This window comes from Loxodonta africana, chromosome 24, assembly GCF_030014295.1.
Source record: "Loxodonta africana isolate mLoxAfr1 chromosome 24, mLoxAfr1.hap2, whole genome shotgun sequence".
NCBI lineage: Eukaryota > Metazoa > Chordata > Mammalia > Proboscidea > Elephantidae > Loxodonta > Loxodonta africana.
Window position 1 is genome coordinate 26898852 of NC_087365.1, and position 24154 is coordinate 26923005.

Consider the following 24154-nt stretch of genomic DNA (forward strand, 5'->3'; position numbering starts at 1 on the left):
ATGAGAGGAGAGTCTCTCACAGCCAGTCATCTGCCTAGAGGCCCACTTTCTTCCCTCCACAGGGGTTACTTCACTGAGTACCCTCAAACTCCATCCAGTTAGCAGATCTTTTCCCGAGAAGGGAAGGAGGGGGAAACCGTGAATTTACATAAGAATTAAGTGTGCAATTGACCAGTACCTGTTAAAGCAAGAAATTAAACTTAAACAGTTTAGAAACTTTGTCTTAACAAAATATGTTGAAGCCAGAAGGGTTTTCTAGTTATTCCTCAGTATGCTCAACTCTGGAGCCCTGACTGTGGCCATTACCCCATAGCAGTTGACTGTGGGTAGCAGAGACATGGCTTCTGCCTAGCCTCAGAGCAGGAATGGCAGCTTGACCTAAAGGTGGACATCAATCCTGTCACACAATTCTCTCCTGCTCTGATCTAAAAGTCAAGACAGCCCTGAGAATCTGCACAGAGGCAGGGCCGTGACTGGAGCTAAATGCTTGCCTTACCCCTGCAGGTGGTATGAGACCCCAGGAAAGATGCCTGATGTATCTAAGGTACATCTATGAAAGGCAAGGATGACACATACCTTGCTGGGTGGCCGTGAGGGTCCAGAGCAGGTTTGCTACAGAGGCAAGCATCTGGGAAGGATACCAACCCAGGAATCAGCAAGAGCAGACTGACTTTGTTCTGTTTTGTTTTTGGTCTGCAGCTCCAAGATGGCTTTTCATATACACGCTGTGACTAATCAGGGAAGGTAAGTGTGTGGCTGTGGTTCGTTCTCATTTGGGGCAAGTTTTAGGAGTAGAAAGAGAGGAGAGGCTGCCTTGTAACTGCTGACGTGGGTGCTCTCATAGTCGCATACCTGGCAGTGACATCACTCTGGGCTTGGGCTTGGGCCTGTCTCTGCTCCCCTGAGACCCTCTAGCCTGCGTACTTCCTACTGAAAGTCCAAAGGGTGGGGTGCTGGACATAATTCACTACAAGTGGCCTACATATCATTTCTGCATACGTGCAACCCAGTGTTTTGAAAGTCCCTGAGGGAAATCGGGGTCTATGGGTTAACATCGCCAATGCGAAAGAGAACATCATAAATTTCAGCGCAGTTAATAACTCTTTAATGTATACATCTCCCATCTTTTTCCTCTTTTAGAATTGTACCTCTGGACAGTGAAGATAGCTTATACTTTGTGAAGACGGTAAGCAGAGTTGTTGCAGGTCAGGTGGCTGGAAATGGCTCATAGAGGGGCGTTTACAGGGGATGGGATAGTGGGTAGACGGGTGAGCGGGGGTCTTGGGCAGCTCAGCCCTTAGCCGGAAGAAACTGGTCTGTTCTCAGGACCATCCCAGCCACAGCAGTGGTGGACCTGTGCTTTCTGAGGGTGCCCAGGCAGCTGTGCCAGGCCCAACCACATCCACATGCCCGTGCTTAGGCTGCCTCAGGGCCCAGAGTTTTCACTCAGGGGGGTACCTCTTTGTGAGTTTGTGAAGACTTTCTCCACGTGGCTGACATTGCCCTGATACCATATGAAAATATAAACTGAGGACAGAGGAGCCTACCTCAACACAGACTAGCAAGTTCTCAGTGGTTTCTCTGTGTTCGAGGCCTTCATTGATGCCCTGCACAAGGGCCTAGCTCTCCAGCTAAGTGGGGTAGTCGGAGTAGAACTTCCTATGTGCTGGTGCCCACTGATAGTCCAGGGAAGTGGTTTCAAGGTGCACTGAGATACTGGCCTCGCAGCCCCCGCTGGACTGGCACGGCCTAGGGGAACCGGAGTGTCCCAGCCAGCTGCTCCCAGCCACAAGCCAGGGCCTCCATTTACCCCAGTGCTCCTGGTGTGAAGAAGGTTGGCAAAGCAGTGCGTGAGAGGACAGTGAACATCCAGCCAAGGTTCTGGTTGTCATATGTGTGGCCGCACGTTGTGCCTTGAGTCTGCTCTGTGGTCACAGCCTGAGCCTTAATTCTAGTGAGCTTTTGGTCGTAGGAGCTGGTGAGCAGGTGTGGATGGCTCACGGCAAATGCATCCCACCACCATCACCGGTGGGAACCAGCTCAGAGCCCCTGTGCGCAGTGTCCTCTCACCTGCAGACTACGGTACAACAAAGGCGAATCCTTAAGGTTGCAGTTCACGTTTTTGTAATAGGTGTGCCCCCGTATCTGTCGGCATTTTGTGTTGATGTTCTTTTAGAATCGGTTTAGTTTTTTTTTGTGACATCAAGACATTGGGAAATGCTTATATTTAGGCAATAACATTGTGTCTCCCTACTCAACTTTAAACGTCCTGACTTCTCCAATTCTTGTGCATTGCTTTGGAAGGTGCCTTGTACAATAGTACCTGATTAGGAAATAATTAATGGACCCCAGTAGACTCATACTATTGAGCTAAGGAATGCATTCAGCAGCAGCAAATGAAATAGGAAAGAAGAGGTAGGAAGTTGGTGCCTTCTGCCAACTCCTGTCCTCTCTTCCCAGCAGAGGAGAAGCTCTGCCTTCTCCTTGAAGCCTCCCCACTGGTTTCTCTGCAGTAGTCTACGATCTGCTTCTTCTAAGTCTCTTCCTGAAGACTTAGGGCTGGTAACTGGCCCGACTCTGGGTGACTCTGCTTTCTCATTTGCTACAGGCTTGTATGACCATTTATGACATTCCCGACTTGCTAGGAGGAACGGGGTGCTTAGGATCTGTGGTCTTCTCAGAATCATTTTTGACATCTCAGATCTTGGTTAAAGAAAAGGGTAAGTGTGTATGGTCTTTGGAAAGCAAAACTTGAACCTTTTTGGGGGGCGGGAGGTATAGGGAGGCAAAACAAACCACAAACTAAGTCAAAAGACCAGCAATAAACTGGTAAAAATATTGGAACAAACTGGTAATAATATTAGAACGTTTGTGATAAAAGGTACATATCCTGATTTATGAAGAGCTTTTAATAATTAATCAGAAAAACACAAGCTACCCAATGGTAAAATGTATTTACTAATGTGCAGCCTCGCTAGTATGAGCCCTGGTGGCTCGGTGATTAAAGCACTCAGGTGTTAACCGAAAGGCCTGTGGTTCAAATCCAGCTGCTCTGCGGGAGAAGGATGTGGCACTCCGCTGCTGTGAAGACTTGCAGCCTTGAAAACCCTGTGGGGCAGTTCTGCTCCGTCCTGTAGGGTTGCTGTGAGTCGGAGTCGACTCGTCACAGTGGGTTTGGTTTTGGTTGACCGCACTGGTAGTCAGGAAGCAGCATTTTGAACCAATAGTTAGATACCATTTTTCACCCATTATGTTGGCAAAAAAATTTTAAAGGATGATGATACCCAGTGTTGGTAGGATGACCTTCATACTGTTTGAGTTTTAATATGTATACATGTACTACTTTGTTAAAAATTAAAACTAAAAAGAACTAATTCCCAGCACTGTTCATTGAAATATGTATGTCTATTTGTTGTGAAAAATAATAAAGTTTACCACATGGGCAAACCTTTCTTCATCCCCCCATCACTCTCCCTGTCCTGAGATAAGGGAGTTTTCAGTTTTTAAGGGCATCAGACTCCTTATACTAACAAGAGGAGCCCTCGCTCCTGAGAAAGCCAAGGGTATTAGTATTCTGGAGCCTGCAGGTGGGCTCAGTGGTGAGGAGTAACTGGCATGTCCTCGTCTTCCTACAGATGGCACTCTTACCACAGAAACCAGCTCCATAGTCCTGACAGCGGCCGTACCCCGATTCTGCTCCTGGCTGGTTAGTATCATTCATGTGATGGAAGCGGTATAAATGTAGAGAAACCAGGGATATTTAAGGAAGAACCTCCCCGTTGGGTCCCTGGTAGGATGTCAGATGCTGAACTAGCTATTGTTCAGGAATGGAAGTTTCTATCTCAGCTTTCTCTTTATACAAACTAATCTATTTAACTTTTTCATAATCTTGGAAAGGCTTTAAAAGAAAGGAACTTGGTTATCTGGGTCCCTGTTTAATTGTGGAAGGAAGAAATTAACACTCTCATTTTACAACTGAGGAGATTGAGGCTTAGAAGCTGAAAATCCTGTCCAAGGTCACACAGATAGTGAGAAGTGAGACATGTGGCTCCCTTCTCTGGTCAGAGTGGCTGCTGCGGAGTTTTTACAGCATTCGTCTCTACTTGTGAAAAAGGCCCGTCTTCCTCAGTGGGGATTAGTCTGAAACTCTGGTGCTTGGGGACACAGAAAGCATGATAGCAGTGGGTCTGGAATGCTCTAAAGACTTGTTTTAGAATCTGCTTATATTTTGTTTCTATGGTTCTGCTATGGATAGGGAAGGACAGGAGGCATCCTCTAACATGAACATATTGAAATAAAAACACACTAAAATATTTTAATACGTTCTCTTTCCTTCATCCCTAAAAACAGTTGTGTTTCTCTGAAGTAAAATGCTTAAGTCAAGACTTACACATCCTCTCTAGATATCACAGGCCTGTTAAGCTGTACTTTGGGTCCCCATGAGAGAGCCCTCTATGGCCTTGAACTCTGATCCCTGATGACCAACAGCCAGTTCTGCCAGCTACACTAGGGCCTAAGAGCACAGGACTTGGCAGAGAGGCTGCCCCGTCAGTCTCCTGGAAATATGTGAACATGGAGAAACCCAGCAGGATTTTGGCTTTGACGTAGTAAACTGGAAATCTGCATTCCTTTTGGACGCAGGTAGAAGACGATGAAGTAAAATTGTCTGAGAAAACCCAGCAAGCAGTAAGGGTAAGCAACCTTCTTATTCTCAATGTTAACATAGAAAGTAAATTATTTAGAAAAAATTCAAACTATTTCATCTTACTGCTAATTAAAGGATTTGTATGTCTTTGTCTTCAGTTCCACTCTTCCCTATTTCCACTCTTCCCATTCCCAGCAAAGTTCTAGAAATAACCATTTATGGGGAGCACAATTAGAGGAATTCTTTTTGCCATTTAGGCCTCTTGTTGTTTTTTTAAAGATCACCTAATTCTGTTTGAAAGCAGATCCCAGACTGGCCTAGGCAGGTAGAGGTGAGAGGCCAAGGCTTCAGGCCAAGGAAAAGCAGCGTCCAATTTTCAGTCAGGATATAAAACCCCACTATAACATGGACAAGCGCTGCAGACTTCAGCGTGTGGATTCACAGAGAACTTAGCACTCCCTTTCTCAGCACAAGTCAAGGATGCCAGTAACATGCTAGACAGCCAGGCAATACCAGAGACCACGGAAGAAGTAGAGTATATCTGAATCTGACTCAACAGCTTTTGTAGACAGGCAAAATTGGGCAAGAATTTTGATTCTGTGTTTATGCTGAAAATCACCTGTCGGTTTTGTTTTGTTCTGTTTAAAAGGAAGATGAGTGTTTCCTGGGCACTTTTCTAACAGGAGGAGAGGGAGCATATCTTTATCCCAGCAATCCACAGCCCTGGCCTGAGGAAGGTAAGCGGCTCTGACTTTTCTGTTCATGACTGTCTGGGTCCCCTTTCTTGCAGGTATCAGCACGGGTGTTGTGATTAATAATACACCTGATATTTGAAAAGGCTTGTTGGTATAAACAAGTTTTCTTAGAGCTTCCCTCCTTTGATCCACCCACTTTGCAGATGAGGAAACTTGTGCTAGGAAGGGCTGGCCCCAGTACTGCACCTGGTCCTCTTGCTGCTGCCTGAGCATTCCTCTCATGATGGGCGAAAGTGGCAACATGTCCAGGAATAGAATCTGTGGACCCAGACAAAAATCTGCATTGGTTTCCTATTGCTGTGTAACAAATTATAACAAACATAGCAGCTTAAAACCGTACCCGTTTATTATCTCACAGTTCTTTAAGTCAGGACTCCAGGCGGACTTGGCTGTATTCTCTGCTCAGGGTGTCACATGGTTCAAGTCAAGGTCTTAGCCAGACTGGGCTCTTGGTCTGGAGGCTGTGGAGAAGAATCTGCTTCCAGATGCATCCAGGTTGTTGGCAGAATCCAGTTCCTCATGGTTGTAGAACTGAGGTCCCCATTTTCTTGCTGCATGGGCACCTCTCCCAGCTCCTCTTCCCAGAGGTCTTTGCCCAATCACCCCCTACATCCCAGCAATGGAGAACCTCCCTTGTATCGAATCCCTGTCACACTTTGAATCTCTCTGACTTCCTCTCCTGCTACCAGCCATAAAAAACTCTGTGCTTGAAAAAGGCTCATGTGATTCGAGTAGACCCACCAGGATAATCTCTCTTTTGCCATATAATGTAACATGGTCACAGGAGTAACACCAGGGGGTGAAGGTTATGGGGGCCATCTTAAATTTCTGCCTATCACAGTCTATCCTCTGAGCCCCATGATTCATGTCCTTTCCACATGCAAAATACTATCACCTCCTCCCAAGGGTCTTATTGCATTACAGATAGCATCCGTTCAAAGTTCTCAATCTCATCAGATCAAAAATCCAAAATCCCATCATCTATATCTTCTAAATCAAATGTAGATAAGGTTCCTGAGTGTGATCCATTAACTACAGCACCTGAGCACAATTCCCCTCCATCTGTGAAACTAAAGAGCAAAATTATCTGCTCGTAGCATACAATGTGGGACTGGCATAAGATAACAGTTGTAGGCATTCAGGTTCAAAAGCAGGGAAAATGAAAGGTAAAAAGGAGCCATCAGTCCAAAGCAGCTTTGAAATTTCAACAGGGCATACTCCAGGTAGAGTTCCTTAATAAAATTTTTCCTGGCTCTCGGCTCTCAGGGCTCTTGGTTTCACTCTTCTGAGCTTTTGGATTTGCCTTCTGAGCTCGTGGCTCTGGACTTTGGGCTTGTGGGGTACACACTGTCATTCTTTTTTCACGAAAACATAGCACCGTTGCAGCTGAGTAGTTTTATCAGCCTGCTTCCTACCAATAAAATTTGGTGATGGGGGGCGGTCCAACAATATACTTTCATTCTAAGCTCTTTCATTCCACAGTGGCAGTGCTTCTGCTGATATAAAATTCTCAAGAACCTTGTGGGTCTTGGGTGGGTTTCACAGGGATTCGCTCCGTGCTCTTTTTTGATTCCCTCAAAATAACATTTTCTTATGAGCCCTATTCTTTCCCGGTTGGATGTAGCCTTCTTATGGAGGCAGAGTTCTGACCTACTTCACAAATTCCTCAGCCTCTACTAAGCAAATCCTCTTTCTGGATAATTTGTTCTTCTGTTGAAAATATTCTGTCTGGTGGCAAATTCCTCTACTTGTTTTTGGATCACCAGTTCAGCTTCTGCTGCTCCGTTCACGTAGAAGACAAAGCTCAAGGAGTTCTGGTTTTCCATCCATGTAATTCTGGAGTGATAATAGAATTTGTTATCAAGCCTGTGGTCCGTATGTACATGCGTACAGCTCCTGCATTTCCGCCTCTCCAGGTCCTAGTGCAAAAGACTAGAGAGTTAGGAACATTTGCTAAAGACATGGGGTGTGACAGTGCTACCAGCCTTGGATCAAGATTGCCTAATGCTTTAAAAGCAGGTTGTGGGCACAACACAGACGTGATTGTGCTTTGGTATAAGGGAGCCAATTATAATATTTAACATGGATATTTGCCAAAATTTGTTTGTACCTTCATAGCAAAGGCCCTTGTTAGAAAAATAATCTTGCATTGTATTGAGTTATCCAGCAAGATTCCGTGTGTCCTGAGGTCTCTGAGGAAGAATAAAGGGCGCAGCCAGGGACTTTCAGGGCCTGGCCAGTCACTATTTTGAGAGCTTACATTTCAAACTTCCTTAGTTCCTGAGGGAAATCTAGTTTGAATTGGGAGATGGTTTTCTGAGGCAGGAAAATTCAATAGAAGCAGAAAATTTACAAAGGAGTTCTCCCCTGGCTGTGTGTTAACTTTGGAGTTCAGGCCAGGAGCTGATCTGTGGGGCTTGAAGTTTATACAGTTTGAGGGCTCTCTTAAAGAAAAATAATACAAAATTGTTAGAGCTCTTCTCATGGTGTTAGAAGGAGGCCTGGGCAAGAGGAGGGGCCTTGGTAAATCTGCGTCTAATTGAAACTCTGCTGAGCTTGAAATTGATCTGTCCCCATCCACTGAGGGCATTTACCTTGAAAGCTCTCAATTGATCTTTTATACCATGAGCCCCATAGAAGTTGAGAACATGCCCGAGGTTATAGCCAAGTTAATGGCAACATCTGGAGGGAGTTCAGGTCTTCTGATGTTCAATCCAGAGATGTTTCGCTACACTACTTATGGATGAGAAGAATGGTGCTTCCTTGACCTTGAAATGGTTCCAGCTCTGCAACAGTTTTCACTGCACTGGTTAGTGGCTTCTTCTATCACGAGGTTTCTTGTAATGTGGCTTCCCATTCACTCATGTCCTTCATTTGCCCTTCTCTGCCCTGCTGGCCTTGGCCAGGCAGACTGTCCAGTACCTGAGCCTTAGGAGCCCACTTTCAAGTTTTACCACATGGGCCTATATCCCCAAACAATGTCTCGTTTTTTAACTTAATTAATACAAATGGAGTTATGCTGTGCGTATTCTCCTGGGACTTGCTTTTCTGCTTGATGTTATGTTCCAGATTGTTCTGTGAAATGCCTTTTCATGTTATTCATGTTTCTTTTGGATTATTTTTTTTTTTTCCTGCTAGATTTGTAAAAGTTCTGTATAAATTTGGGGTACCAATCCTTGGTCAGTTATGCATATCATAAATATTTTCTTCTACTTTGTGACTTGTCTTTTTATTTTATTTATGATTTTTTTTAATGAATAAAAATTCTTAATTTTAATGTAGGCAAAATAATTGATCTCTTCATATGAAGTCCATGTATTTTGGACTTGTTTAAGAAATACTTCATCATGAGGTCTCAAAGATATTCTCCTGTGTTAATGTCTAAAATTATTAGTTTTTCCAGAATTCACGTGGATTGATCTTTGAAAGTGATGAGCTTTTTTTTTTTTTTAAAAGATAGATAACCAATAACTTAGGCAAGTTATTGAAAAATCATTCTTTCTCCACTTACCTATAACGCCAACTGTTATAATCAAGCGTCCCTTAATGTGTGCAGCTATTAATAGACTCTCTATTCTGTTCCATTAGTCAATTTGTCCCTGAGCAAATACCACACTCTCATTAGTTAATATAGATTTATAGTATATTTATATGTGGTAAGCAAGTTCCCATACCTTGTTTTTCTTACTCAGGAATATCTTGGCCATTCTTGACCCTTTGCATTTATTGACATTTGAAATAGGTTTGTCAGAATTATCAAAAACCTGTTGGAATTTTTTCCTAAAATTTAAAGATCATTTTTGGGGAAACTTGACATTTTTACTATGTCAGCTAAGTAGATCTGAGATTTTCAAGCCATGAACATGTTATCTAATTAGGTCATCTTTAATGTCTTTAAATATAATTTTGTAATTTTCTCCTTATTAGCTTTATTCCTTACTACTTTATACCTGTTTCCTTATAACACTTTTAAACCTGAATGCACATAATAACGTAGCCTTAAAATATAAACCAAAAGATGACACTTATAAGGAGAACTGGAAAAATCCACCATAACTAACACCCTCTTTTCAGTAATTGTTAAATACAACAGACCAAAGACAAAACAGAACACATACCCACAAAAAATCAATAAAGAGAACACAACAAACAAGCTTGATCTAATGGACAAATATAGAACACTATAGCCAACAAACAGAGAACCTATATCAAGCATACACAGAATACTTATGAAAACTGGCTACAAAGGGGCTGAAAAGCAAGTCTCAAAAAATTTTAATGGATTGCTATCACACTGACCTCCACTTTTTATGACAATAAAATAAATCATGGAAACCCTGCTGGCATAGTGGTAAAGAGCTGCTAACCAGAAGGTTGGCAGTTCGAATCCACCAGGCTCTCCTTGGAAACTATGGGGCAGTTCTACTCTGTCCTTTAGGGTTGCTATGAGTCAGAATTGACTCAATGGCAACAGGTTTGGATTTTTTTTGGTTTTGGTCTAACATCATAGTGCTGGATTATGGTTTTTGTGGGGTTTTATGGTTTTTTTCCCTATGCCTGATGACCTTAGTTTTTTAATTAGAACATTTTGGCTGTTTACATTTACTGAAATTTAAAATGTATTTGGTATTTATTTTTATATTTTATTTTGTAATATCTACTTGTTTTGCCTTGTCTATATTTGTTTTCTTTCAGGTTGAGTATTACTTCATTGCCTTTTTCCCCCCACAACTTTTTTTTTTTTTTTTTTGGTCAATCTGATGAAACATATCTCATAAGGAAGGGAGTGTTTGGTACTCCCTTCCCCAATTTTTTTGAGTCAGTAGAGCTCTTTAAACAGCTTTATTGTGGTATAGTTGACACATAGTAAATTGCAGAAGTTTACAGTATATCACTGATAAGTTTTGACATAAGTACGCACACATGAAGCCATCACTGCATTCAAAATAATGAAAATGTCCATCCTCCACGAAAGTTTCTTCATGCCTTCCTCCTGACAGTCCCTACCCCACTTTCCATGTCTGGGGCTGTTTGTCTTTTTGTTGTTCAGTTGTAGGAGCCCTTTATGTATTCTGGATATTAAACCCTTAGCAGATCTATGATTTGCAGATATTTTCTCCTGTTCTGTAAATTGTCTCTTCACTTTCTTGCTAATGTTCTTTGATGCACAAAAGTTTTTAATTTTGATGAAGCCTGATTTATTTTTTCTTTTGTTGCTCATGTTTTTGGTGTCATATCTAAGAATCCACTGTCAAGAATAAGATCCTAAAGATTTACCTCTATGTTTTCTTCTAAGAGTTTTATGGTTTTAAAACGTTCTTATATTTAGGTCCTTGATACATTTTGTAGATAATTTTCACGTATGATGTGAGGTAGTGGTCCAACTTCATTCTTGTACATTTGGGGATCCAGTTGTTCCAGCCCCATGTGTTTAAGAGACTGTTCTTTCCTCATTGAACTGACTTGCTTCCCTTGTCAAGTATCAGTCGGCCATATACAACTCAACAGCAAAAAGACAAACAATTAAAAAATGGACAAAAGAGTTGAATAGACATTTTTCCAAAGAAGATATACAGATGACCAATAAGCATTTGAAAAGACGGTCAACATCATTAGTCCTTAGGGAAATGCAACTCAAAACTACAACAAGATATCATTTCACAGTCACTAGGATGGCTACAATCGGAAAAATGGAAATTAACAAGTGTCAGCAAGGATGTGGAGAAATTGGAACCCTTGTGCATCGTTGGTGAGAATGTGAAGCGGTGCAGCCACTGTGGTAAACAGTACAGCAGTTCCTCAAAAAGTTAAACATAGAATTACCTTATGATCCAGCAATTCCACTTCTGGGTATGTACCCAAGAGACTTGCAAGCAGGGACTCAAGCAGATGCTTGTACACCAGTGTTCATTGCAGCATTATTCACAGCACCCAAAAGGTGGAAACAACCCAAGTATCGTCAACAGATGAGTGGGTAGAAAAATGTGATACATCTGTACAATGGAATATTACTCAGCCGTAAAGAGAAGTGAACTTCTGATTCATGCTAAGCATGGATGAACCTTGAAGACAGTGTGCTGAGGAAATAAATCATGCACAAAAGGACAAGTATTATATGATCCCACTTATTTGAAATAGATAGGATAGACAAATGCTTAGAGATAGAGGTTTATTACTGGTTACCAGAGGCTGCAGGGGAGGAAGAATGGGAGTAATTTTGAAGGGGTACTGAGTTTCTGTTACTTTTGGAAATGGATAATGGTGATGTTAGCACAACATGTGAAAGTAATTAATGTCACTGAATGGTACACTCAAAAAAGGCTAAAATGGCAAAAACGTATATATATATAAACTCGAGGGCACTGGGTTTGGGTTATATATATATATATATGTTTTACCATAGTAAAATTTTTTTAAAAATCAATTAGCCATAGATGTATGGGGCAATAGACATTCTTAACCTTCACAAAGAAGAGAATTTACTTCTATTAGATCAAATGTTATTTTACAAGAAGATGGAATTTCTGGCAGTTATGTTGGTGCTCATAACTATGTTGGTAAAGTGTCCATTATTTTAAGTGGTAATTCCTTTTCAGTGATTAAGAAAATTTCAAAATATGTGAATCATCCTCTGAGAAAATAATGAATAGTAAATCCCTATGGAAATCTGAAAAACAACTTTATCCATGTCTTTATTCTCTTCCTGAACAGGACAAAGGTCCTTCCTTCCCCCAACTTTCAAGACAGTGTTATTGTATTCGATTACAGTTCTCTCTTTTTTTTTTAACCCCCCAAGACATTATTAGTTATATCCGTTCGGTATTTCTCTAGATATGCACACATTTTTACTCCTTTTCGGGGCCTATCTTCTCACCTGAATCTCAAATCTTCCATCTGAGGTTATTTTTTCCTTTTGCTTGATTTGAAATACGTTCTTCGCAATTCACTAAAACGAAGGTACCTCTCAGTTTTTATGTATTTGTTAATATCTGAATTTTGCTCCCCGCCTCCCCTGCCTTTTTTAAAGCATAATGTCAGTGGGTGTATTATTCCAGACTGACAGTTAATTTTTCTCAACACTGTGAAGATAGTATTCCAGTTTCTGGGTTCTATGATTGCTTCTGAGAAGTCACTGTCAGACTGATTGTTCTTTTGTAGTTCATCTCTTTTCTCTGGCTGCCTTTCTCATCATTGTCTTAAATTTTCTACACTCTACTACGATCTTTCTAGTTATGAATTCCTTTTTGTTCACCCTTATTGAGATTTGTTGGGCTTCCTGAACCTGAGATTTGGTGTCTTTCAACAGTCCTTGAAAATTATCTGTCTTATTGTATCTCTTCAAATATTGCCTCTTCTTACAGAGTTCTACTCTTCACGTATGGGATCTCCATGAGTCGGATGGAATCCACTCAGTGGCAACTAACAACAGCTATAAATATTGCCTCTTCTCCATTTTCTCTTTCTCCTCTGCTTTTATAACTCCAATTAGATGTGTTACACCTATTCATTCTTTACTAGGTGACTCTCTCCCTCTTTTTCATATTTTCCATCTTCTTGTTTTCTATGCCACATTCATGATAATCTCTTCAGCTCTCTGTTCCAGCTCACTAATTCTTTACACACCTATGACTAATCTACTTTTAAATTTGTCAATTAGTTTTTAATTTTAATTATTATATTTCTGTAAAAAACGACGTGGGAGCAGTGTCTGACCTCCTCTAACTTCATAAGGGGAAAGGAAAATGAAGATCAACAGCCCAAGTTTGATTACTGTGAGGAAGAGGTCAGACACACCTCCTCTCTCCGCCATCTTTACTAATTCTGACACCAGCCTTCCCTCCCATCACACCCTCTCCTTCTCTGTTGGGTTCAGTAAGTCATTGGAGTGGCCACGCAGAACACACAAACCGTACTCACAATTATGGGGTTAATTAGGGGGAAAAAAAAAATTTTTTTTAGGGAAGTAACAGGTTACAATTCAGGCTCAGGAACACTCAAGGATACAGTTCTTTTATCTGGACAGCCTCTTCTCAGCCATGCTCACAGGCACACCTCTCCCTGGCCGTATGCTACTGCCCAAAGGCACTCAGCTTTCTCTCTCCATGGGCTGGGAAGCTCACCTCAGGCCTCCTGCTGTCGGGTCTCACCATCTTCAAGGTTACAGCTCACTCTCTGTTTCAGTCTCCTGGTTCCATGAGCTTCTCAAAACACTCTCTGCTCCTGGCTATTTTTCATTGGTAGTAGTGAAATCTTCTCTTTCCTGCCTCTGGGATGGCTTATTTCAAGCCCAGCAAGGTGGCAACACTAACCAGTCCCTTTGGTGGGCTACCATTATCATGTCTGCACAGTGCTGCCCGGTCACCTGAGTGGGAGCTACAAGACCATGGCTAGAAAGGCCACACAAAAGCAATCCATCACATTGCAATTTTTTTTCTTTTCTGTTATTTCCATTTGATTTTTTTCCTACATCTATTTGTGCTTTTTGTTTGTTTGTCTCTTATACCTTAATCATGTTTGTAGTTTCTTGTGATAATTTCAATGAGTTTTCTTTTCTGTATCTGATCCTGCTCTTCGTAGTTGCTGCTGGATCTCACTCATAGTGCTTTCTTTACTTGAGTGCTTTATTATTTGTGATGTATTCTTTGGAGCTTTATTTGTGGAAATTCTTTTATGTCTGCACTGAAGTTAGTTTTCCCCAGCAAGAATTTATGTTTTTACTTGCCAGACATCTGGGGGCACTACCAACCTAGAATTCCTCTAAACTTAATTCTCTGGTTAAATTTTTTAGGCCACCCAGGTAATGATAATAATAATAGGCAACATCATATAGTATTTTCTATATCCAGGCACTGTTCTATGCTATTTACATGCACTGTCTTATTTTATCCTCGTAACCGTATTAGAAAGTACTGTTAATTGTCCCCATTTACAAAGGAGTTAGATGAGGTACAAAGCAGGTGATTAACCTGAAGCCATACAGCTAGTAAGTAGAGGAGATGGGATTTAAGTCAGACAGACTCCTGACTCCACTGTCAGTGCTCCTAGCTACAACTTTGTTGCATTCTTATTCTATGTTGTTGTTAGGTGCCATCGAGTCAGTACTGACTTACAGCAACCTTGTGTACAACCGAATGAAACACTGCCCAGTCCTGCGCCATCCTCAGAATTGTTGCTGTGCTTAAGCCCGTTGTTGCAGCCACTGTATCAGTCCATCTTGTTGAGGGTCTTTTTTGCTGACACACTACCAAGCATGATATCCTTCTCCAGGGACTGATCCCTCCTGATAAACATATCCAAAGTATGTGAGATGTAGTCTCGCCATCCTTGCTCTAAGGAGCATTCTGGTTGTACTTCCCCCAAGACAGATTTGTTCATTCTTTTGGCAGTCCACGGTATATTCAATATTCTTCGCCAACACCACAATTCAAAGGCGTCAATTCTTCTTCTATCTTCTTTATTCATCGTCCAGCTTTTGCATGCGTATGAGGCAGTTGAAAACACCATGGCTTGGGTCAGGCGCACCTTAGTCCTCAGGACATCTTTGCTTTTCAATACTTTAAAGAGGTCTTTTGCCCAATGCAGTGCGTCTTTTGAATTCTTGACTGCTGCTTCCATGGCTGTTGATTGTGGAACCAAGTAAAATGAAATCCTTGACAACCTCAATCTTTTCTCCATTAATCATGATGTTGCTTATTGGTCCAGTTGTGAGGATTTTTGTTTTCTCTCTTTTGAGGTGTAATCCCTACTGAAGGCTGTTGTCTTTGATCTTTATCAGTAAGTGCTTCAAGTCCACTTCACTTTCAGCAAGCAAGGTTGTATCATCTGTATAACACAGGTTGTTAAAGAGCCTTCCTCCAGTCCTGATGTCCCATTCTTCTTCATATAGTCCAGCTTCTCAGATTATTTGCTCAGTATACAGATTGAATAGGTATGGGGAAAGGATACAACCCTGACGGACAACTTTTCTGACTTTAGACCACACAGTATCCTCTTGTTCTGTTCAAACTACTTCTTGATGTATGTACAGATTCCTCATGAGCACAATTAAGTGTTCCAGAATTCCCATTCTGCATAATGTTATCCGTAATTTGTTATGATCCACACAGTCGAATGCCTTAGCATAGTCAATAAAACAGGTAAACATCTTTCTGGTATTCTCTGCTTTCAGCCAGGATCCATCTGACATCAGCAGTGATATCCCTGGTTCCATGTCCTCTCTAAATCTGGCTTGAATTTCTGCCAACTCTTTGTCTATATATTGCTGTAGCTACTTTTGAATGATCTTTAGCAAAATTTTGCTTGCTTGTGATATTAATGATATTGATCAAGAATTTCCACATTCGGTTGGATCACCTTTCTTGGGAATAGGCATAAAGGTGGATCTCTTCCAGTCGGTTGGCCAGGTTGCTGTCTTCCAAATTTCTTGGCAAAGACAAGTGAGCCACTTCCAGGGCTGCATCCAACTGTTGAAATATCTCAATTGGTATTCCATCAATTCCCGGAGCCTTGTTTTCCACCAGTGCCTTCAGTGCAGCTTGGACTTCTTCGTTCATTACTATCGGTTCCTGATCGTATGTTATCTCCCGAAATCGTTAAACATCCACCAATTCTTTTTGGTATAGTGACTCTGTGTATTCCTTCCATCTTCTTTTGATGCTTCCTGCACTATTTAATAAAAATTTTCCCTATAGAATCCTTCAGTATTGCAACTTGAGGCTTAAATTTTTTCTTCCCCCTAAAAATAGAGTCAACCTTAATGACATGAATGGAATCAAGCTTTCAAGACCTTCATTTGCTAATGTGGCACAACTCAAAATGAGAAGAAACAGCTGAAAACATCCATTAATAATCAGAACCTGGAATATATGAAGTATGAATCTAGGAAAATTGGAAATCATCAAAAATGAAATGGAACACATAAAGATTGATATTCTAGGCATTAGTGAGCTGAAGTGTACTAGTATTGGTCATTTTGAATTGGACAATCATATGGTGTATTTTGCCAGGAATGACAACTTGAAGAGGAATGGCATTGCATTCATCCTCAAAAAGAACATTTCAAGATCTGTCCTGAAGTACAATGCGGTCAGTGATAGGATAATATCCATACCCCTATAAGGAAGACCAGTTAATATGACTATTATTAAAATTTATGCACCAGCCACTAAGGCCAAAGTCGAAGAAATTGAAGATTTTTACCAGCTTATGCAGTCTGAAATTAATCAAACATGCAATCAGGATGCCCTGATAATTATTGATGTTTGGAACTCAAAAGTTGAAAACAAAGAAGGATTAGTAGCTGGAAAATATGGCCTTGGTGATAGAAACGATGCCAGAGATCACATGATTGAATTTTGCAAGACCAACGACTTCTTCATTCCAAATACCTTTTTTCACCAACATAAACAGTGACTGCACACGTGGGCCTTGCCAGATGGAATACACAGGAATCAAATCGACAACATCTGTGGAAAGAGACGATGGAAAAGCTCAATATCAGTTAGAACAAGGCCAGGAGCCGACTGCAGATCAGACCATCAATTGCTCGTATGCAAGTTCAAGATGAAACTGAAGAAAATTAGAGCAAGTCCATGAGAGCCAAAGCATATCCCACCTGAATTTAGAGACCACCTCAAGAATAGATTTGACATGTTGAACATTAATGACCGAAGACCAGACAAGTTGTGAAAGGACATCATACATGAAGAAAGCAAGAGGTCATTAAAAAGACAGGAGAGAAAGAAAAGACCTAAATGGATGTCAGAAGAGACTCTGCAACTTGATTTTGAATGTTGAGTAGCTAAGCAAAAGGAAAAAATGATGAAGTAAAAAAGCTGAACAGAAGACTTCAAAGGGTGGCTCGAAAAGACAAAGTAATGTATTATGATGACATTCGCAAAGACCTGGAGATAGAAAACCAAAAGGGAAGAACACACTCAGCATTTCTCAGGCTGAATTAACAGCATTTTGGCATCAGACAAATCTGGGTCCTGTACCTGGCTCCACCACCAAATAGATGTGTGACTTTGGCAGAAACCTCTGAGCTTGTTTCCCCAGCAGTTCTATAAGAATAATAATACCACCTCTTAGGATTATTGTGAAGATGGAAAACTATGATGTATGTGACATGCTTGGTGCTTAGTAAATACTGAGTAAAACCTGTTTCTGCTTCTTTGACAGAACAGAGATTAAACAGTGTTCCAGGGGATCTGTACTAGATATGGATGAGAAGAAAGTCAGAAATTTTTTATCAGTAGGGGCAAATGGAGGGCCAACAGTTTCAAAAGCTCAGTGACATCAGAGGACTGGGTATTGGGAGTGAGATAGCTAAAAGGATGGCTCTAACAAAGAGAAATTTATTCTCTCATGGTCTAGGAGGCCAGAAGTCCAAATTCAAAGAGCCAGCTCCAGGGAAAGGCTTTCTCTCTCTATTGACTCTAGGGGAAAATCCTTGTCATCAGTCTTCCTCGGTTGAGGAGCTTCTTAGCACAGGGACCCAGGATCCAAAGGACACGTGCTGCTCCCGGCACTGCATTCTTGGTGGTATAAGGTCCCCCATCTCTCTGCTCGCTTCTCTCTTTTGTATCTCAAAGGAGATTGGCTCAAGACACAATCTCATCTTGTAGATTGAATCTTGCCTCATTAACATAACTGGGCTAATCCCGTCTCATCAGCATCATAGAGGTAGATGTCATAGATTCAATTATGTCCCCCTCCAAAAATGTGTTTATCAGTTTGGCTGGGCCATGATCCCCAGTATTGTGTGGTTGTCCTCCATTTTGTGATTGTAATTTTATGTTACAGAGGAATAAGGTGAGATTGTAACACCCTTACTAAGGTCACACCCCTGATCCAATGTAAAGGGAGTTTCCCTGGGTTGCGGCCTGCACCACCTTTTATCTTACAAGAGATGAAAGGGAAGCAAGCAGAGAGTTGGGGACCTCATACCAGCAAGAAAGCAGTGCCGGAAGCAGAGTGTGTCTTTTGGACTTGGGGTCCCTGTACGGAGTAGCTCCTAGTCCAGGAGAAGATTGATGAGAAGGCCAGCTGAGAGAGAAAAAGCCCTCCCCTGGAACTGATGCCCTGAATTTGGACCTTTAGCCTACTTTACAATCATACAATACTGGGAATCATGGGGGACACAATTAAATCTATAACAGATGCTGTAGTCAAAAAGTAGGTGCTATAGCTAAGCTTTCAGAGGTAAAAACACTCTGGTAGCTGCTTTACTGCAGCAGAGTTGTGACTGAGGAGAAGTGAGAACAGTGCGTGGATGCGCCTTCCCCCCTCCTCTCAGAAGGGATGGTAGTGTTGGCTCTGGAAGGGAAGACTGTGAACATGTTCAGAAGTTATCCAGGATATTGTGGCATGATCAGGAGGGCAGTAGATGTGTGATTGTGCCAGGGTGAAGGGGAATGGTCTGGGAGCAACAGTGAGGAGCCTACAGAATGAGGCTGGAGCATGAGTAGCCTCTTCTCAAGAGGACCCCATGGCAAAGCTGTGTGCGGGGAAAGCCAGGCTTTACTTGTTGAGAGGTGGAAGATTCACAGGGCTGGAACCTGGATGCCTTGGGTTGGGCTGGCCGGTCACTGGCTGTTGCTACCCCAGATTGTGAGGTTGTGGCACTAGTTACCTCCGACTAAACATCTGGTTCTTCCATTGATATTTAGACTCCAGACCATCTTTTTGTATCTAGAAATCGCCTCCACCTCCCCCAGTCTTCCCAACCCGCATTAACATGCACACAGACTCCCTTTCTTCTGAAATCCCACTTTCTCAGAAGTCTTCAAAACTTAGAGTCTCCAGGATTCCTCACCCATGATGAAAAGGCAGCTCTCAGACTCCTTGCCTTTTATCTTCATGTCACTACAACCTCTAGAGCTACAGCTTGAGGAACCAGCCTGCTTCTTTGTCTCCTGTCCTTTGCCTTAGCAATAAGGTATTAATGACAACGTTCTCAAGCCTGTACCTTGAGATCCCAGGCTACTTTATCTCTTCTTTATATATGAAAACATGAAAAGAAACAGGGACACAAAGTATCCAGCTTGGACCAGCTCCAGAGAGCAGCTTCACCCATGTGCCTTATGGCTCTGAGTGCTTCATTTGAGTCCCCAAAGCAAGCCTAGGCCCAGCATGAGTCCTTGTCATCTTAGTTGTCCATCTTTTCTGTAGTTTGTTCCCTAGGGCCCATACTAAGCTGCCCTGTACAACTTTGGCTACCAAAAAACAGAAGCTGTCATTGGACTGAGTCCTTGTCCTGAGGAGCCCATGTCCAATGTCTACCTCCCACCCACTTTGTAGACCCTTCTTGTTGCCTAATGTAAATGTACCTTTGCTGGTCTCTGTCTTCCACAGGGACCCATAGGCTCCTTTCACCATTCCTTCCCACTGAGACCTTAGAGCCCCTTGTTGAGCCCTAATGAGGGATGTGCTCTCTTTAGGGCTGAGCCAGCATCTGCCAAGTCAGGATAAAGGAGCATCTATAAACTCAGGAATGGAGCAGGCATGCTTAAGCCATTTTTAGCATGTTTCCCTGGAAGGCACCGATAAGAGTGTGTGAATTTTGCCTCTCCCCATCAACTAACAGTTTATTCATGCATTACTTTTTCTAGTTCTTATGCAAAGACTATGCCTGGTGCCTCATTTCTCTCTGAAGCCCTGGGAGGGTACACTGGCTTCCCCAGAGCACAGGGCGCAGCACAGATAACCATGTAACTTAAGTGCTACTGATGTTGGTCTCTAGTTACCCCTCTGGCATGTCCTGGTACCTGTGAGAAGGACACTGGGATCTGGATTCCAGGATTGAGCCCTCCATCTCTGACCAGTTCTCTTTGCCTTGCAGGGAAAGTGCATTTCTTCTCTGGTGGCCTTCTGTTTTTTCACCGTCATCATGGAAGTATCATCATTTCCAAGAATCACATGAATTCCATTTCATTCTATGATGGGGTAGGTGTTTCACCAGTCCATGGCTTTGGTGTTCAGAAAGATACGCACACTTTTTTTTTTTTTTTAATTGTGCTGTAGGTGAAAGTTAAGATACTCACACTTCTGAGGGGGAAAACCAGATGACTCCCCATCTCCCCACCACCACCATGGGGCAGGATGTCAGAAGCCAGCATTGCACTTGAGGCAGGCAGGCAGGGAGGTCGTGGACAGGCCTGAGCATCCTCAAACTTTGTCAACCTGTCTGCTCTGCCAAGGGCTTAGCCAGAAAGGGCTTCTGGGTCAGGAGGGCCAGTAGCTACCCATGCCCAATTCACTTATCCTAAATGGGACTAGGAAGAAGGATGAAGACGGCCTCCAGTGGCCCCTTGTAGATAACTTCCAACCCAAAGACACAAAGACTCACCCACTTAACAACTAAAAGGAAGCTGCATTGATGGGAATCCACTTACCCATCAGTATGGGCACTTACCCAACAGTATGGGGAAGAATTATAAGTGAGCCAAAGAGGGAGAGAAATGACTAGCTTTTCTCTTGGGGGCTTAGCCCCACCTCCTTCACCCACTTAACTTTAACCTTCAGCTCTATGAAATCCCCATCCCCCAGAACTACCCTTTAACTTAACCAATCTGTACCAGCACTTGCCCTTAAGTAGGGGGAGGGGGGCTATGAGTTTCCCTTCACCTTCACCCCCTGTCCAGGGCACAGCTTGTGGACAGCCCCCTACTCTGCCTGGTCTCAGCCTCCTAATCAGCCTGTCTGGGAGCCAGGACAGAGACTAGGTGAGGTGGTATGGTCAGAGGGCCCAGAAAACAAATTCCGTGAGCAAGTCTTTCTTCCGCTTAGAGCCTGCTGCCTTAAAGACTGTTCAAAAGGGCAAGCCAAGCAATCTGACATATTGGTTGTCCCATGAGATAGAAAGAAGCTTTAATAGTAGGCTAAGGTGTCTTCCAACATCAGGAAAGGACAAATCATTCAAGAAACAATGCTATGACAACGTTGTTGTTGTTGTGTACCATAGAGTCAGCTCTGACTTATAACGACCCACAGGACAGAGAAGAACTGCCTTGTGGGATTTCTTAGGCTGTAATCTTTACAGGAGCAGATCACCAGGTCTTTTCTCCCAAGGAGCCACTAGTGGGTTCAAACCACTGACCTTTCAGTTAGCAGCCTAGGGCTTAGCCATTGTGACATCAGGGGTCCTTTGCTAGGATAATAGTTTAGCTCATTGCGGTGGCAGGGGAGGAGAGGAATGGGAATAGGTTCTTAACTCACATTAGAAATCAGCATAAACTTCTGACAGAGTAAAATTAAGTATTTTTATATTTCCCACTATAGAAAGAAGGATTAAAAATGAGTATTAAACCTGTAGGAGCAGGAGGACTTTCTAAGCTTAGCAACGATAGAGGCAATTCTAAAGGAAAAGTTCAGCAAATATGACCACTTAATAATTTAATGAATATAATTTTTTGATAATAATTTACTTTATCAAAGTATAATTTAAATACAATGAACTGTATTCTTTTAAAGATTTGGCAGATGTATCCACCTGTGACCCCACTATCCCAGTCAAGATACAGAAGATTTTCATCATCCCCAAGAGTTGCCTCATGCCCTTTGCTGTCCATCTTCCCCTCCACCCTTAAGGCAACCACTGTTTAACTTTCTGTGGCTCTAGATTAGTTTGCATTTTCTAAAATGTTACGGAAATGGAAAGCATGCATTATATACCCTTTTGAGTCTGGCATTTTTCACTCAGCATGATGATTTTTTTTTCATCCATGTTGTTGTATGTATCAATAGTTTGTTCCTTTTTACTGCTGAGTAGGATTCCACTGTATGGATATACCATAACATTTATCAGACTCTTTAATAATTTAAAACTTCTGAAAAAGTATTTCAAAAAGAGAATCAAAAGGCGGAAGTGGGAAAACCACTTTTGGTGATTAAAACAAATCATAATTTCTCTTCTATGAAGAGCAAGCTGGACACATGTTAACTGAAAACACTGAGTTTCAAGTCGGGGTGTTCAGAGGGCGTGAGGCTAGTTAACAAACCTGTGGAAGCACGTCAGAAGCAGCCTTGCAGTACGTGTGTAACAGTAAAAATAAATTAATTTTCCTCTATGTGAAAAAGGCAAGTCAATGAACGCATGGGGAGAATGACTGGAAGGAAGAGTATTGAAATATTAGCTATAGTTAGGTTTAGGTGATAGAGCTTTGGATTGATTTTTTTTTAAACCCTTTTTCTCTCTTCTATTTATATTTTTTTCAAATTTTTATTTAATAAACATATTACTCTTATAATGAAAAATTAAATGCTAAAAAAGAAAACCAAAACGCCTTCTGAGGGGAAGGGAAGAACGCTGTCTGATGGCTTGAGGAGCCACTTACCAAGGTTAAACCCTGATCACATCCTTCGGTTGACTCGAGCTTGGGTTGGGATTGTCAGCACCCCTTACCTGACCTCTGGCTGGTTGTGCTCCTGTGTCAGAGCCCACCCCGACTGGCAAACAACCCACCAGGTTACTTAAGCCTGACTTAGCCTAGACATGGGTGCCCCAGAAGGACAGGCAAGCCCCTCTCACCCTTCCCACGAGAAAACACTTCAGTCTCGCTGCGTGGGCAGGCATGGGGTGAGCCTTCTAGGGTGAGTGGAAGCAAAGCACACTGGCCATTGACTTTCCCAGGGCTCTGCCAATTCTGCTTCGCCTTGTATTTTGACTTCCCTAAAGGATGTCCACTTTTAGGTGCCTGGTACTCAGCAGAGGGTTCTAGCTCTCAAAGGAGGTAGCCTTCCTGAATCTGATGGGGAGGGGCGCCTGAACTGCTTTAGGAGCTGTGGTTCATCACAAGAACTAAGGCCCCCTCCAGGCACCTGTGGCACTCCAGCCCTCCAGGAGACACAGCAATGAGGGTCATAGAAATCTCTTTTTTTTTTCTAGTCTTCATTGTAGACTGGCATCAAATGAAAGCACAATTCTCTGAACAATTCTGCAGTATGTGTGTGTGTTGTGATCAAGGTACCTAGCTCCCAGATGACCTGGCTTGATATCTAGGGTTAGCTTTTTCTGTAACTTCTGGAATAGTGGCCAACCAGTGTTACCTTCAGACAATTCTGAGTGCCGTAACCCTCAATTGAGCATTAGAGGAGTACTGATTGGTGGGGACATCGGGATGAGCTTCAGGCAGGGGCTAGAAGTACCAGCTCTTGTCTGCTGCTCCATCCTCTTCACTAGTCTCTGAGGAGCTGGGAGTGGAGTGACTGCCTGGAGCGGTTGGAGGGGGGCAGGGGGCGGCAAGCAGACTCTGCCAGGGGAAGGGTGAGAGAAAGGAGTGTCTTTGCTCCTGGGGATACTCACACTGCTCCCTCTGAACCACAAGTCTGGTCCACCTGGGGCTTAGGTAAAGGGAGTTACTGGAATTTATCCCACTCTGCAGTGAAAAGGGTGACCTGTTCTTCCCATTCTGTTGGCCGATTTTCTTCAGGCCATTGAAGTGCAGAACTCTAACAGGGAAGTGGAAGACTAGTCCTAAGAGGCTCCAGAATCTCATCCAGACAGAGAGGAGCAGCAGGTCTGGCCCACTGCCCCGCTCTAGGAGCTCAGTACCCTGAGAGCTGAGCTTACCTTTAGCTTGTGTTGGAAAACCCAGGGCTGGAAAGCTTCAAGACCATCATTTCAGATGAGCCCTGAGGTCACTTTCATCTCTTCCTCTACACACACATATGTCTATGCAAGAGTACACATAAACACACATTCTCTTTTGCTTTTTGCTCATTATCGATTTGATACTAATTCAGGAGTTAGAGA

At 42.5% G+C, this 24154-nt stretch overlaps 1 protein-coding gene across 7 annotated transcripts in view; it reads left to right on the forward strand.

The window, feature by feature from the left end:
* DNAAF9 (dynein axonemal assembly factor 9) overlaps positions 1-24154 on the forward strand; it is a 155880-nt gene that overhangs the window by 74644 nt on the left and 57082 nt on the right. For all 7 annotated transcript variants that reach the window (XR_010319220.1, XM_064275836.1, XM_064275837.1 and 4 more), the window contains 7 exons: positions 700-744; positions 1141-1186; positions 2609-2720; positions 3636-3706; positions 4642-4692; positions 5295-5382; positions 20243-20346. Coding sequence is in view for 6 of the 7 variants with exons in the window: in XM_064275836.1 (XP_064131906.1) it covers positions 700-744; positions 1141-1186; positions 2609-2720; positions 3636-3706; positions 4642-4692; positions 5295-5382; positions 20243-20346 (517 nt within the window). In the remaining variant the exon portion in view is untranslated. The remainder of the gene's footprint in view (positions 1-699; positions 745-1140; positions 1187-2608; positions 2721-3635; positions 3707-4641; positions 4693-5294; positions 5383-20242; positions 20347-24154) is intronic.